Source organism: Carlito syrichta, unplaced genomic scaffold (assembly GCF_000164805.1).
Source record: "Carlito syrichta isolate Samal-C Ts95f unplaced genomic scaffold, Tarsius_syrichta-2.0.1 Scaffold302431, whole genome shotgun sequence".
NCBI lineage: Eukaryota > Metazoa > Chordata > Mammalia > Primates > Tarsiidae > Carlito > Carlito syrichta.
The window spans coordinates 284293-298220 of record NW_007246527.1 but is presented as its reverse complement, the minus strand read 5'-3'; the positions used below and the strand labels follow the sequence as shown (position 1 = coordinate 298220).

The 13928-nt window shown below is 40.4% G+C and overlaps 1 protein-coding gene across 1 annotated transcript in view; it reads left to right on the top strand.

Annotated features, from left to right (window-relative positions):
* Positions 1-13928, top strand: part of MCC (mutated in colorectal cancers) — a 295908-nt gene that overhangs the window by 181828 nt on the left and 100152 nt on the right. Inside the window, exon 4 of the mRNA XM_008056655.2 lies at positions 12458-12600. Coding sequence (XP_008054846.1) covers positions 12458-12600 — 143 coding nt within the window. The remainder of the gene's footprint in view (positions 1-12457; positions 12601-13928) is intronic.

The following is a 13928-nucleotide window of genomic DNA, read 5'->3' as shown; positions in this document are numbered from 1 at the left end:
CTGAGTCCAGCAGGTCGATGCTGGGATGGCCATGAGCATGCCACTGCACTCCAGCCTGGGTGACGGAGTGAGATTCCAACTCAAAAAAAAAAAAAAAAATTATTGCTTCCGTACCCTGATACCAAAACCAAACAAGAGCAAAACAAAAATACCAGGAGTGCCAAAGAAATGTGTACACTTTTTTTTTTTTTTTTTTTTTTAGTTGGAGTCTCACTCTGTTGCCCAGACTGGAGTGCAGTGGCTGCTCCCGGCCACCGCAGCCTCGACCTGCTGGGCTCCGGTGATCTTTCCGCCTCAGCCTTCCCAGTAGCTGGAATTACAGGCATGTGCTACCATGCCCGGCTGATTTTTTGTAGAGATGAGGTCTCGCTGCCCAGGCGGGTCTCGAACCCGCAGGTTCAGGCAATCCACTCACCTCAGCCTCCCAATGACATTCACTCAAAATATGGCACTAATCAAATGAATGCTAGCTTTACCATGTGACTGGCAAGGCAGTCAAAGAAAATGGTGGAAGCACATATGAGCAAATGTCATACTGCATATTGTTATCATATTTCAATTCAGCTTTGAAAAGTAATACATAGATAACATCTCTTTAAAATGTGTATACATTTTTTTTGGCATCCCCGTAGAAAACTACAAGCCAACAACACTGAACATAGCTGCAAAAATCCTCAATAAAATACTGGAGAAGTAATTCAACAGCATGGTAAAAAGATTATTTGCTGTAATCAAGTGGGATTTGTCCCAGGGATGCAAGTGTGGTTTAACATAAGCAAATCAATAAGTGTGATACACCACATTAACAGAATCAAGAACAAAAACCATATGATTTTATCAATATATGCTGAAACACCATTTCATAAGATTCAACATCCCTTTACAATACAGTTCTTATCAAAATGGGTACAGAAGGAACATAACTCAAAATAACAAGGCCATCTATGACAAATCCATGACTAATATCCTACAGAACTAGGAAAAAGTGAAGATCTTGCCCCTAAAGATTGGTATAAGACAAGGATACCTACTTTCTACTGCTATTATTCAATATAATGCAGAAATCCTGGCCAGAGTAATTAGGCAAGAGAAAGAGCTAGAGGGCATCCAAATTGGAAAGGAAGAAGTCACATTATCCTCGTTCACAGAATTATTCTGTTTACAGATGACATGATCTTGTATTTAGAAACCCCTAAAGACTCTGCAAAAAGGCTGTTAGAACTGATAAAAAAAAATTCAGTAAAGTTGCAGTATACAAAATCAACTATGTAATAATCAGTAGCATTTATATTTACCAACAGCAAACAATCTGAAAAAGAAATCAAGAAAGCAATCTCATTTACAACAGTGACAAAAATTATAAAATATCTAGTAATAAATTTAACCAAGGAAGTGAAAAATCTTTATAAGGAAAATTATTAAACTCTCATTAAAGAAATTGAAGACGGCACAAAGAAATGGAAATATAATCCTTGCTCATAGGTTAGAAGAATTAATGTTAAGATGTTGATACTACCCAAAGCAGTATATAGGTTCAATGTAATTCCTATTAAAATATCAATGGGATTTTTCACAGAAATAGAAAAAAAATTCTAAAATTTATATGGAACCACAAAAGACCCCAAATAGCCAAAGCCAATTATGAGCAAAAAGAACAAAGCTGGAGGCATCATATTACATGACTTCAAAATATGCTACAAAGCTGTAGGAACCAAACCAGCATAGTACTGCCAAACCGCCCCACCCAAAATAGACCAATAGACCAGAATAGAGAATCCAGAAATAAATCCACTTATCTACAGTCAACAAATTTTCAATAAAGGTACCAAGAATATGTATTGAGGAAAGGATAGTCTCCAGTAAATGGTGTTGGGGAAACTGGATAACTGTATCAGAAGAAGGAATCTAGAACTCTATTTCTTGCCATATATAAAAATTAAATCAAAATGGATTAAAGACACAAATTTAAGACATGAAACTATGAAACTGCTAGAAGAAAACTTTGAGGAAATGCTTCAGGAACCCGGTCTGGGCAAAGATTGTTGAGTAAGACCTCATAAGCTCAGGCAACTAAAAGAGAAAATAAGCAAGTGAAATTACATCAAGCTAAAAAGCTTTTGCACAGCAAAGGAAAAAGTCACCTAAGTGAAGAGACAAACTACAGAATGGTAGAAAATATTTGCAAAGTATTCATCTGACAAGGGATTAATAAATAGAGACTGTAAGGAACTCTATATCAAACAACCAAAAAATCTAATTTAAAAATGAGCAAAAGATCTGAATATACTTACAGATGGCCAACAGATATATGAAAAAGTGTTCAACATCACTAATTGTCAGAGAAATGCAAATCAAAATAATGAGAAATTATCTCACTTTAGTTAAAATGTCTTCTGCTAAAAGGAGAAAATAACAGATGCTGGCAAGGTGATTGGTGAGTAAATTAGGACAGCTAGTATGGAAAGCAGTATGGAGATTTTTCAAAAAACTAAAAATAGAGCTATAACATGATCTACTTATTCCACTATTGGATATATAGCCAAAAGAAAGGAAATCAGTGTATTGAAGAGAGCTCTGTACTCCCATGTTTATTGAAGCACTGTTATAATAGCCTCCTGAGTGCCCATCAACAGGTAAATAGATAAAGAAAATGTGGCGTGTATATATACACAATGGAATATTATTCAGCCATGAAAAAGAATGAAATTAGCCAGGCTCCGTGGCTCAGCCTGTAATCCCATGCCTTTGGGAGGCTGAGGTGAGTGGATTGCCTGAGCCCATGGGTTCAAGACCCGCCTGGGCAACTTGGCAAGACCTCATCTCTACAATAAATAAAAAATCAACCGGGCATGGTAGCGCACATCTGTAGTTTCAGCTACTTGGAAGGCTGAGGCGGAAGGATCGCTGGACCCCAGCAGGTCGAGGCTGCGGTGGCCGGGAGCTGCCACTGCACTCCAGTCTGGGCGACAGAGTGAGACTCCAACTCAAAAAAAGAAAAAGAATGAAGTTGTATTTGAAGCAATATGGATGGAACCTGAGATCATTATGTAAGGTGAAATAAGTCAAAACACAGAAAGAGAAGTATTGCATGTTTTCTCTTATATGTGGCAGCTAAGCAAGTAGATTTCATGGTGGTTATCAGAGGCTGGGCAGGTTAGAAGGAGAGAGGTGATGAAGAGAGATTGATTAATGATTAATGGGTACAAAAATGTAGAAGAAATAAAACCTAGTGTTCAATGAATCGGTGGAGGGACCGTAGTAAAAAATAAACTATTGTAAGCCGAGCTTGGTGGCTCAGCCTGTAATCCCTCACTTGGAGAGGCTGAGGTGAGTGGATTGCCTGAGCCCGCAGGTTCGGGACCCGCCTGGGCAACTTGGCGAGACCTCATCTCTACAATAAATCAAAAACTAGCTGGGCGTGGTAGCATGCACCTGTAGTTCCTGCTACTTGGAAGGCTGAGGTGGAAGGATCACCGGAGCCCAGCAGGTAGAGCCTGGGTGGCCATGGCCGGGAGCGGCCACTGCACTCCAGTCTGGGCGACAGAGTGAGACTCCAACTCAAAATAAATAAATAAATAAATAAACTATTGTATATGTCAAGGAAGCTAGTAGAGAATAATTTGTTACCAGCATAAAGAAAAGATAAATGTTTAAGGTGTTGGATATCCCAGTTACCCTGACTTGATTATCAGACATTATATCAAAATATCAAAATATCCTGTGTATCCCCAAAATGTGAGCATCTGTCATGTATCAAGTTTAAGAAGTATTGCTTCTTATTTTTTGCAACTTTGAGCTCTGCTAGTTTAGGAGTCTTAGTTCCCAACACTAGAGGGTTCTCCACCAGAGAATGCAATAATGGTTTCGCTGACTGCCGTCTGGCCCTTTGAGGCACCCATGCTACTGAATCAGCAACCATAAAAAGGGGTTATTCTACTTGCTGGGTGACTATCAAGGGGAAATTGGGGCAATAAGTACTATATCTGAAACGTGAAATTCTCTAGGATACTTTCTAGTAATTGTCCAGTAGTAAAAGTTAGTCGATTAGGGCAACCCAGTACAGGTAAGACCATTAAAGGCTCTTCAGGAATAAATATTTTGGATTGCTTCATTAAGTAAATAACTAATTTTAACCTGGTGAGATGCTGGCCCAACACAAAGGAAATACGGATTTCCTACTAGAAGAAGGAAGCTATAGATGTCAACTAAAGCTTCACGATCAGTTGCCAAAACGATACATAGACTATGCATATTTTCTTGCTTGTTTATGTATATATGCATTTTCCTTTTTCTTATTTTCTACTATTAAGTGAGTTGGTATTGGTGATACTTACAATTTAGTAGTCAGGTTACATTGAACTACAAGAAGAACGAAGACCACTTCACAATGGATCACAGCAACTGATGGTACTTTGGGTCTCCCATTTTGAGAAGATGAGCCTATTTATGTTGAATTGAGGGATGGTTACAGAAGGTTGGTGTCATTGCTCTTGCAGTTTGGAAATTTTAGTATGGCTAAGCAAGTGCACATGTTCAGTCACTTAGCAGCCAAAGAGGGTAGATTATGATGGATATCATCTGGGGCATGATTCCATTCCCTTCCTCTCTGATCTCTCCAGAATCAAAGGAGTCTGGGGACTACTTCCTGGACCCCTTTATCAACTGTATCCGAATACAGTTTTAGCTATGCCAATGCAATGCATTCACATGGGTTTGGAAGGCAGAGGGAAGTGGGAGTCATGTTCCCTCATGCCATGGTGGTAGCAGCTGACATATAGGCTTTGGTGGGTATGGGGTCCTGCATCAACTGGCCAGACTTTGGAGCTGCGGGCAGGTGTGAAGCCAGCAGCAATTTCCTGACCTCTGAGGGGTCCACGACTCAGATCGTAAACCTGACATCGCTGGTGGCCTCCACCCACCCTTCACTTCTCCAGCCCTTCCAGTGGTTCTGCAAACATAGAACTGCCTAAGTCAAACCTTGTCTACTTGAAACATGCAGTGCAGTTTGTTTTCCTAACTGAAACCTACCTAATGCATCTTAAATTCTATCTCCTAGGAAGAAACATTGAGCATTTTATACATATGACCTTCTAAAAAAATTTATTCATGAATATTTTAAATAAATTGGATCGTACAACACACAATTTTGTAATACGTGCTTTTTCACTTAACTATCTGAGTGGCTTTTCTTAATGTTCATCTGACTTGGGGAGATTGAATAATGGAACAGGGGAAGTGGAAAAATGCATCAGTAGCTCACTTAGGATCTGAAAAGAAAATAAAAAATGTCTAAGCAAATTAAATGTGAGATTTTTTTATTTTTCAGGGAGGTTATTTTCTCCTCCATAAGCTATTCTCCTGACATCAACCCTTCACTACCAAGTTTCGTGAATTGTCCTTGTTCTCTTCTTTATTTCTCCTTTCCTCATTAACTCAGTGCTGTCTGGCTTCTTTTTTTTTAAAATCAAAGTCACTCTATCTCCCAGGTTGGAGTGCAATCACAGTTCATGCAACCTTGACCTCCTGGGCTCAGGAGATACTTCTGCCTCAGCCTCCTGGGTAGCCCAGTTCATTTTTTTATTTTTTGTAGAGACGAGGTCTCCTTATGTTGCCCAGGCTGGTCTCGAACTCCAGGACTCAAGTGATCCTCCTGCCTTGGCCTGCCAAAGTGCTGGGATTGCAGTTGTGAGCCACTATGCCCAGTCGCTATGTGGCTTCTGACCCCAGCAGTTTGACCTCCTCTGCTGTGAGCTGAATTGTGGTCTCTCCCCTACCCCCAGCCCCCTTACCCTAATTTTTATGTTAAAGCCCTAACTCCCATTGTGATAATATTTAGAGATGAGGCCTTTGGGAGGTAAAAATTGTGGGACCCTGTCTTAGTCCATTTGCATTGCTATATAGGAATACCTGAGGCTGGGTAATTTATAAAGAAAAGAGATTTCTTTGGCTCATGGTTCTGCAGGCTGTACAAGAAGCTTGGTGTCAGCATCTGCTCCTGGTAAAGTCCTCAGGCTGCTTTTACTCATGGGGAAGGTAAAGGAGAGCTGGATGTGCAGAGATCACATGACAAGAGGAAACTAGGGGGCAAGGAGGTACCAGGCTCTTTAAACAAACTGTCTTTATTATTACTATTATTATTATTTTTTTTTTTTTTAAAGATGTGGGGTACAATTGAGGATTAGGTACATAAGTGGTCAATGTACAGATGAAGTTTGAGCCTCCCATTGGTCTTGTCTTCACCTGGTTTAGGATCAGGTACCCTTAGTGATGTTATGTACCTCTGCCCACCTCCCTCCCCTGGCAGTGTCCCTCTACTGCCAACTTCTTTTCTTGTAGTATGATAAAGGTTCAGGGTCCACTTATGAGTGAGAACATGTGGTACTCAGTTATTTGTTTCTGTGATAGATAACTGAGTGTGATAGTCTGTAAATCCATCCAAGTTGATGTCCATAATTTTATCCTTCTTTATGGCTGCATAATATTCCACTGTGTATATGTACCACTTTTTTTTTTTATCCAGTCCACTTTCAGTGGGCAGCATGGTTGGTTCCATATTTTTACTACTGTGAACAATGCTGAGATAAACATGCGTGTGCAGGTATCTTTTCATAGCATGATTTGAGTTCTTCCAGGTATATTTCCAGAAGAGGGATTGCTGGGTCATATGGAAGGTCGATTTTTAGATCTTTTAGAAATTGCCACACTTTTCCACAGAAGTTGTGCTGGTTTATACTCCCACCAACAGTGTAGAAGCATTCCCTTTTCTCCACATCCTCTCCAGCATCTGATATTTTTTGAGTTATTAATGATGACCATCCTGACTGGAGTTAGATGATATCTCAGTGTGGTTTTGATCTGCATTTCTTTGATGATTAGTGAGGCTGAGCATTTATCATGTATCTGTTGGCTACTTATGTGTCTGCTTTTGGAAAGTGTCTTTTCATATCTTTTGCCCACTTTTTAATAGGTCTTTTTTTTTTCTTTCAGCACGTTTGAGTTGCTTGTAAAACCTGGATGATGTTAGGCTTTTGTCAGATATATTGTTGGCAAATATTTTTTCCCATTCTGTGGACTGTCTCCCTGCTCTCTTGATGGTTTCTTTTGCTTTGCAGAAGCTTTTCAGTTTGATGCAGTCCCACTTGTCTAAACTCTTATGGCATGGGCTTTTGGGATTTTGATCAGGAATTGGTTGCATATTTGAATATCTGTAAGGGAGTCTTCTGTGTTTTCTAAGATTCATATAGTTTGAGGTTTTATGTTTAGGTCTTTGAGCCATTTAGAGTTGATTTTTGTGCATGCAGAAGAACAAAACCGGACCCCTACCTATCATCATAAACAATCTTTCAAGAGAACTAATAGAGCAAGAACAGGAAGCCATTCGTGAGGGATCCGCCCCCATGACCAGAGCACCTTCCATCAGGCTCCATCTCCAACACTGGAGATCAAATTTCAACATCCTTTTTGGAGGGGACAAACATCCAAACTATAGCAGGCCCTCATGATGTCCTGATTGTCCTCATGATGGTATATTGTCCTTATAAGAAGAGACACCAGAGAATTTGCACACACTCTCTCACAGCTGTCTATGAGCCAGGACTAGCCTTCACCAGAGACTGACCATGCCTGGCACCTTGGTCAGTTTCTGTTGTTTAAGCTTCCCAGTCAATGACATTTTGTTATGGTAGCCTGAGCTACAACATCTTTCTTGAAAATCACCAATGATTTCTTAACTGAAAAATCTAGTAACCTTTTCTTGTTAACTGGTTCTTTTGTCTAGAATTTGACCTTAAGTCTTCCTTCCTTCCTGACGTGCTCTTCTTAAAACCCTAGCACCCTGCAGATTCTGCATCTTCTCTTCTTTCCCAACATCCATCCTCAGACTAGGCTCCTAACTTGAGCTCTCTCCCCTGTTCCTTTCACCTTGAATTGCAGCAGCCCCAAGGCACTGACCCCTCTTATCTCTGTGATCTCAGCATTGACACTTAACCCTTCTGCTTCCTCATCTGCAAAATGCCCCTCATTTGGAAACAGAGATAATATCCAAAGTCTCTATCATAATGCAGTCTGACCTCTAAGCTTTCAGGCCTGCACTGTGAGCTTGGTCTTTCTCCTGTCTTTGGACCCTTACTTCCACCTGTGTACTGCATCTGTTCATCTTCATGTTGCTGCATTTCAAACACTATAACCAAAACTCCTTTGTCTTCCCTGCAAAACATGTTGTTTTGATTAATTTACAGCCTCAAAAGTAAAATATAATGAAATAAAGATAAAACCGAGAAAGATAAGCTATATCTCTCTCTTCCCATCTTCCTATGTGGTTATATATCAAACTCGAGTTCAATATTTGGAAACTCTTGAACATGGATCTTATATCAGATCTTGTTGAGACAAGGATGGATTGTTATATCCATAGAAGAGCATTTCAAAATTCAATCTGTTGTTATTCACCAAAAGATTCATAGATGAGTATGACCTTTTTCTGTGCTGTATGAAAAAGTAAGAGGGGGTGGTATTGAAGGAAGAATGAGGTCTTTACTCACATTTCCTGCAATAGATTGTTTCAGAAAATGAAGGGAATGTATTTCCTTCCTAAATCTGAAAAATAAAATAAAATAAAAATTCTTTGTTCTCTAGTCAGCCATTTCAAGACAAGTCTACCTATAATTGTAAGGCAGAATGTGGTTAAACAAAAAACCACCAGGTCAAATAGACTAGGTTAGCTGGCCATAGTTGATGGGCAGCTATCAAGGTAGGTGGATAACGGTCAAATTGTCTTCTCTAGAAATCATTCCAATCCAGCACAAGGCATGAATATGTACCCCCAAAATCGAATAGATATGATGGGGATAGTTAATGCCATGATATTTCGTCAAATGCTGCTGACTCCATGGTACCTCAGCTTGAAGTCTGGAGAGCATGGTAAGAATTGCACTTCTATTGACTTTTCCTTTTCTGATCAAAACATCTACTCCTAGCCAATAATGAGAATCTTTAAAAATATTCAACAATAACATAAAAATATTTTCCTTAGGCCATGACATTACAGTTAACTCTTAAACAATGTGGGGGTTAGGGGTACAGTTCCCCCACACAGTTGAAAATCCATATATAAATTTTGACTCCCCAAAAACTCAACTACCAGTAGCCTACTGTTGACTGGAAGCCTTACCAATAACATAAGCAGTTGATTAACACGTAGACTATTGTCTACATTTATTTTATGCATTCATGACATACTTTTTCTTAATTTTTAAAAATGTTTATAGGCTAAGTGGTTCATCTGTGAGTTTTTTCACATTTTCACAAATCTCAAAAAATTTCAGAAATCTCAAAACTATGTATATTTATCGAGAAAAGTATGTATAGCTAAAAGTGACTATATATACAACCCAAGGAAGTGGACGATAAAGTCATCTTGAGATGCTGTCGCTGCTTTGTCATTAGGCAAACACCCTCACCAGGCTGTGTAGAGCCCCCTCAAAATCACAGTTCGAAATCCTGCCTTTGTAAAACTGCCACGGACCAGCAGAGTGTTTTTGACTTATTCCATTGCTCCTGATGAACCATTCAGTTCTCCTGAATGATAGAGAAGACCCCAGTCACCAGTCTGCTGCACGTACTGCAGTCACAAACTGTCAGTTTACGAGGGGCCTTGAGAAAACTCATTCTGTTCATTTCCCAGACCCAGGTTCCGCCCTCCTTTCAGGAACAATGGCCATGAAAGGTGATGAGAATACAACTGCAAAAGTCATGGGGAGAGACCGCAGGGCTGCATAAAGTTCCTAATATTTAGGCTTGGTTTAATCTTTTTATACCTTGTTCTTTGTGGCACACAATCTTCCCTGGTCTCTTCACAAGGTAGCTTTTCACCTCTAATTCACTCCTATCCACTTTCCTATTTACTTTGTTTGTGTGTATGTTGATTTTGTTCTAGAATACTTACTGTGATTACCAAAGTAAGAACTTAATCAGGGATCAGGAGTGCTTGGCTGAATCCCTTCCTATGGGCCAACAATATAGACTTTCTGCACTTCCTTCCTCCTCATTTTGTCTGTTTCCATGCAAGATCCTAGCCACATTTTTTCCTTCCCCTGAATTCCTAGACTTCCCACATTGTATTTTTATTTCTACCATCTAACCATGATTATTTGCCTCCTCCAGTGCAGTACGTTCTCCTTTTACTCAAAACTGCCTGATCAACAAGTAGCCTGAGTACCTCTCCAGCTTCCTGCTTCCACCCTGTGCCCCTCTGCTTTCAGCTGTAGCAAACCACTCACTCCTCTCCAAGCTCTACATGTTCACAGCTCCTCTGAGCCTTTGCATGCATTCTTCCACCCTCACAACCTAGCTAAAATATACTTGCCTTGAGACTCCTTTTGACTGCTGTTTCACCTAGTTCTTCTCTGGTCACTCCCCTCAGGCAGCCTTAGATGTCTGTCCTATGTCCAACCCCAGTGGGGGTTGTACTGATTGTGAGCTTATTTGTCTCCTGGAAGACAGATCCATCCAGTCTTTACTTTCCTGTCCTTGTTTTTCTGCTCACATTTGTTGATTGGGGATTTTTAGTTTTAGATTCCAAAAGCCTTCTTCCTGAGGTGACATTACCAGTGCAGTGTCGTGCTTCTTCACACTGTGTTCTGACCCCAGTGGGGAATGTTTCTACACTAACAGCTTCCCGCTCCCACCCCTTTCCTGTTCACTCCTTTGTAAAGTTCATCCTTGTAATCCCTAGAAGTAATTCACTACAAAGCAAGAGATTTGGCAGGAGCTATATATTTTGGAACCTGCCAAGCCAGGAGGGTTTAAGGTGGCTATTAAAGATTTTGCAAATGCCGTTTATACCAGAGAAACAACAGCAGAATTTATCACTTGCTTTCTTGGCTGTAGGACACGCTTAGCCTAGCCAAAGCTGCTTAGATGGGCCATGCAACAAAGGTAATTTATTCATCATACACAAAATCTCCCATTAACTAAAATCCAAATGTTAAGTGCTGACTGAAAGGACTGCTGATGTATCTATCAGTACACAATTACTCTCTAAACCAAAAAGGCGACTTAAGAGGACTTTCAAATTTTTTTCTTTCCTAAACCTAATTATTGTTGAGTTTTGCAGATGTCTAATCACTGATTTAGTCATAGAACATTGACCTATATATTTTTTGCCTTCACCCCTCCCTTTCTAATTCATGCTTTGCATAGCTGGGGGCTTTATATCTACTGAAACTCCAGTTTTCTGGGTGACCTTTATTAACAATACCTTATGGGCAGGGGCTCAGCTGAATCCCTTTCCTGGGAGAATTTTGATTTCTCAAGAGCTGTGGGTAGATGTGTCTTCCAATGCCTCTTTTCTAAGCCCAACTGGTTACCACTTACCATCTTGGTCTACCCAGAACCCGAGACCAAAGACTTTCTGGCCCCGTGGTTGTTGATAACATAAATTGAAGGCCAGGCTGAAAAGATTTCTTCTCAGCTTTCTTCACAGACATCCTCCCCCTGGGGCTGAGCAAACACCAGTGGGCTTTCTACCCCCACAGTGAAATCCCTTGAGGATTTCCCTACCGACTCACTTGCAAAATAAATCCTTCAAAGAGGATTAATTTTGCTTTCTCCATGTTTGTGTCTAGTGTACGTGACACAAACAATACTTGTGCTTTGAAGTATGTGTTATAATACTTAGTTTTCTTAACTTGACCATAGTATAATTCAGAGACCAAAGACTAAGGGCTCCATGAAGGGCTGAGAAAGAGGTGGTGTATATGTGCAAATGAAATATGGTTGCATTTAAATGTCTTCCTATTAGGAAAGGCAAACTGAAAGAAATAGACCGTTGAATTGTGTTGTCTTACCTACTGATTCCATTTTTCTCCTCACCCCCATCCTCTCTTCCTATGCCCCAACTTCACCAACTTTTCTTCAGGGAAAGTTAGCCTGGTCTTTCTTGGTCATGCTGAAAGGTCCAGTTTGATCTGCACAGTTGAAGTGGTGGTTTCCCAGTAACTCCAACTCCATCACCTCCCTCTAGCCTCTTCCAAGAAGAATGCCCCCATGGGCCCCTCCAGATGATGGGGCATGCTACTGCTATTCTCCAGACTCCTAATTGTTTTGATTACTAGCCTCAGTGCTAGTAATCTTCATTCTTTTTCACCTCAGAATTCAAGGGAGTGAAAAAATCTAATTTTCTTGGGAAATCTTTGAAGGGGAAGAGTTTCTATAGGCTAAGAGATGACTCTTGTTTGGTTAATGGGTATGAGTGTAGACACAGAAGCAACCTTTCAGCTTCATACACTGACCATAGTTGTGACTGGCTATTAGGCTTGGAAGGAATCCTAGTCCATGTGGCCAGGTGTATAGATCTGTTTTCTCTCTGAATGTCTTATTCTTGTTCCTAAAAGACACATTTTCTAGGGATTTATCTTACATCCTCTGTCAGTGACACATGACTTTCTTTTTGTCTCAGGGAGGAAGATGAGTACTCAGAACTTCGATCAGAACTCAGCCAGAGTCAACATGAGGTCAATGAGGATTCTCGGAGCATGGACCAAGACCAGACTTCTGTTTCCATCCCCGAAAACCAGTCCACCATGGTCACTGCTGACATGGGTGAGTCTGCCTGTCATCACCACCCAGCCAGAGTTTGCTCTCTGGGTTGTAATAGGAATTTTACAAACATGAGTCAACCTGGATTAAAATAGAATTATTTAAAGAGTTTGGCGAGTAGATGAAGGCACATCCATTTCAGTCCCTTACCCACTACTTTCTTGGTCGAAATGGGACTGAGAGCTGAATTAGCTTTCTGCCCTGATATGACTGTGATTTAAGTGTATGTCACTCCTATTTGAAAATTCTGGAAGCAAGATTTAGTTGCAAAGGCTTTTACAGTAGTCCAGGTTACAGTAATATCTGAACTGATGGAGGGGATGGGGTAGGGGCAATACGTTGCAGAGAAGAACCCCAATAGGTGTCAGCAACTGTTAGGATTGGGTAAGGAAGAAGAATCCAAAATAACTCCAACATGTTGTTCCCAGGTTACTAAGAGAATGATCATATTTCTTAGTTAGAAAACTTTATTGAGAAATGAGTTGGGGAATAATCATATTATGTTTGAGGTCGTAGAGATATATCCATGTGGAAATATCTGGTATACTGTATTTTAAACTGCAGGTCATAACCTATTTTTGGATCTTGAATTATATGAATAACCAAGTATTTCAAAAATGAAAGCAAACAGGAAAACAATAGTGACAGTATTATTTCATGAAACTTGTTTGTGACACGTGTGTGTAGGTAGTAAGCTGCTGAATGAAGTGTTGTGACTGTAGTTTGAGGCAAAATGTTGCAAAACCACTGGGCTTGCCTACCAGGATATTTGGAGAGAAATTGAGGTTGAGGGTAGAGGCTTTGAAGTTCTCTGAGCTAAAATGATCCATGTGGTTGGAAAGATATGAAGTCAGAAAAGAGAGGAGCACCATGTCTCAGGAAATGTTCACACGTATACAAGAGATAGACGAGACAGAAGAGTAATATCATGAGTTCTCACAGAACTTAAGATTTCGTTGGGGAAAGAGATTTTAATAAAATCTGGCACATTTACGTTTAATCATAAACCTACAAAAGTGCTAGAGCATTATGGAACACTGTACCACGAGAGTGCATCAAAGGAATTTGATTCAGTCTACTCTGCCAGGGAGACTTCCTCTAAGAAGTGGTTTTTGGCCTGAGATCTGGAAGATCAGTAAGAATGAAGCAAGTAAAGGAGAAAGTGGCATCCAGTGAGGCAGGGGAGTGCGTTTAAGGAAGTGACAGATCATCAGGGGTCGTTGGAGGACACGGAAGGTGTGACAGGTAGCCTGGAGAGGTGGGCAAGGGCCAAACCAGAGGTCCTCAAACTTTTAAAACAGGGGGCCAGTTCACTGTCCCTCAGACCGTTG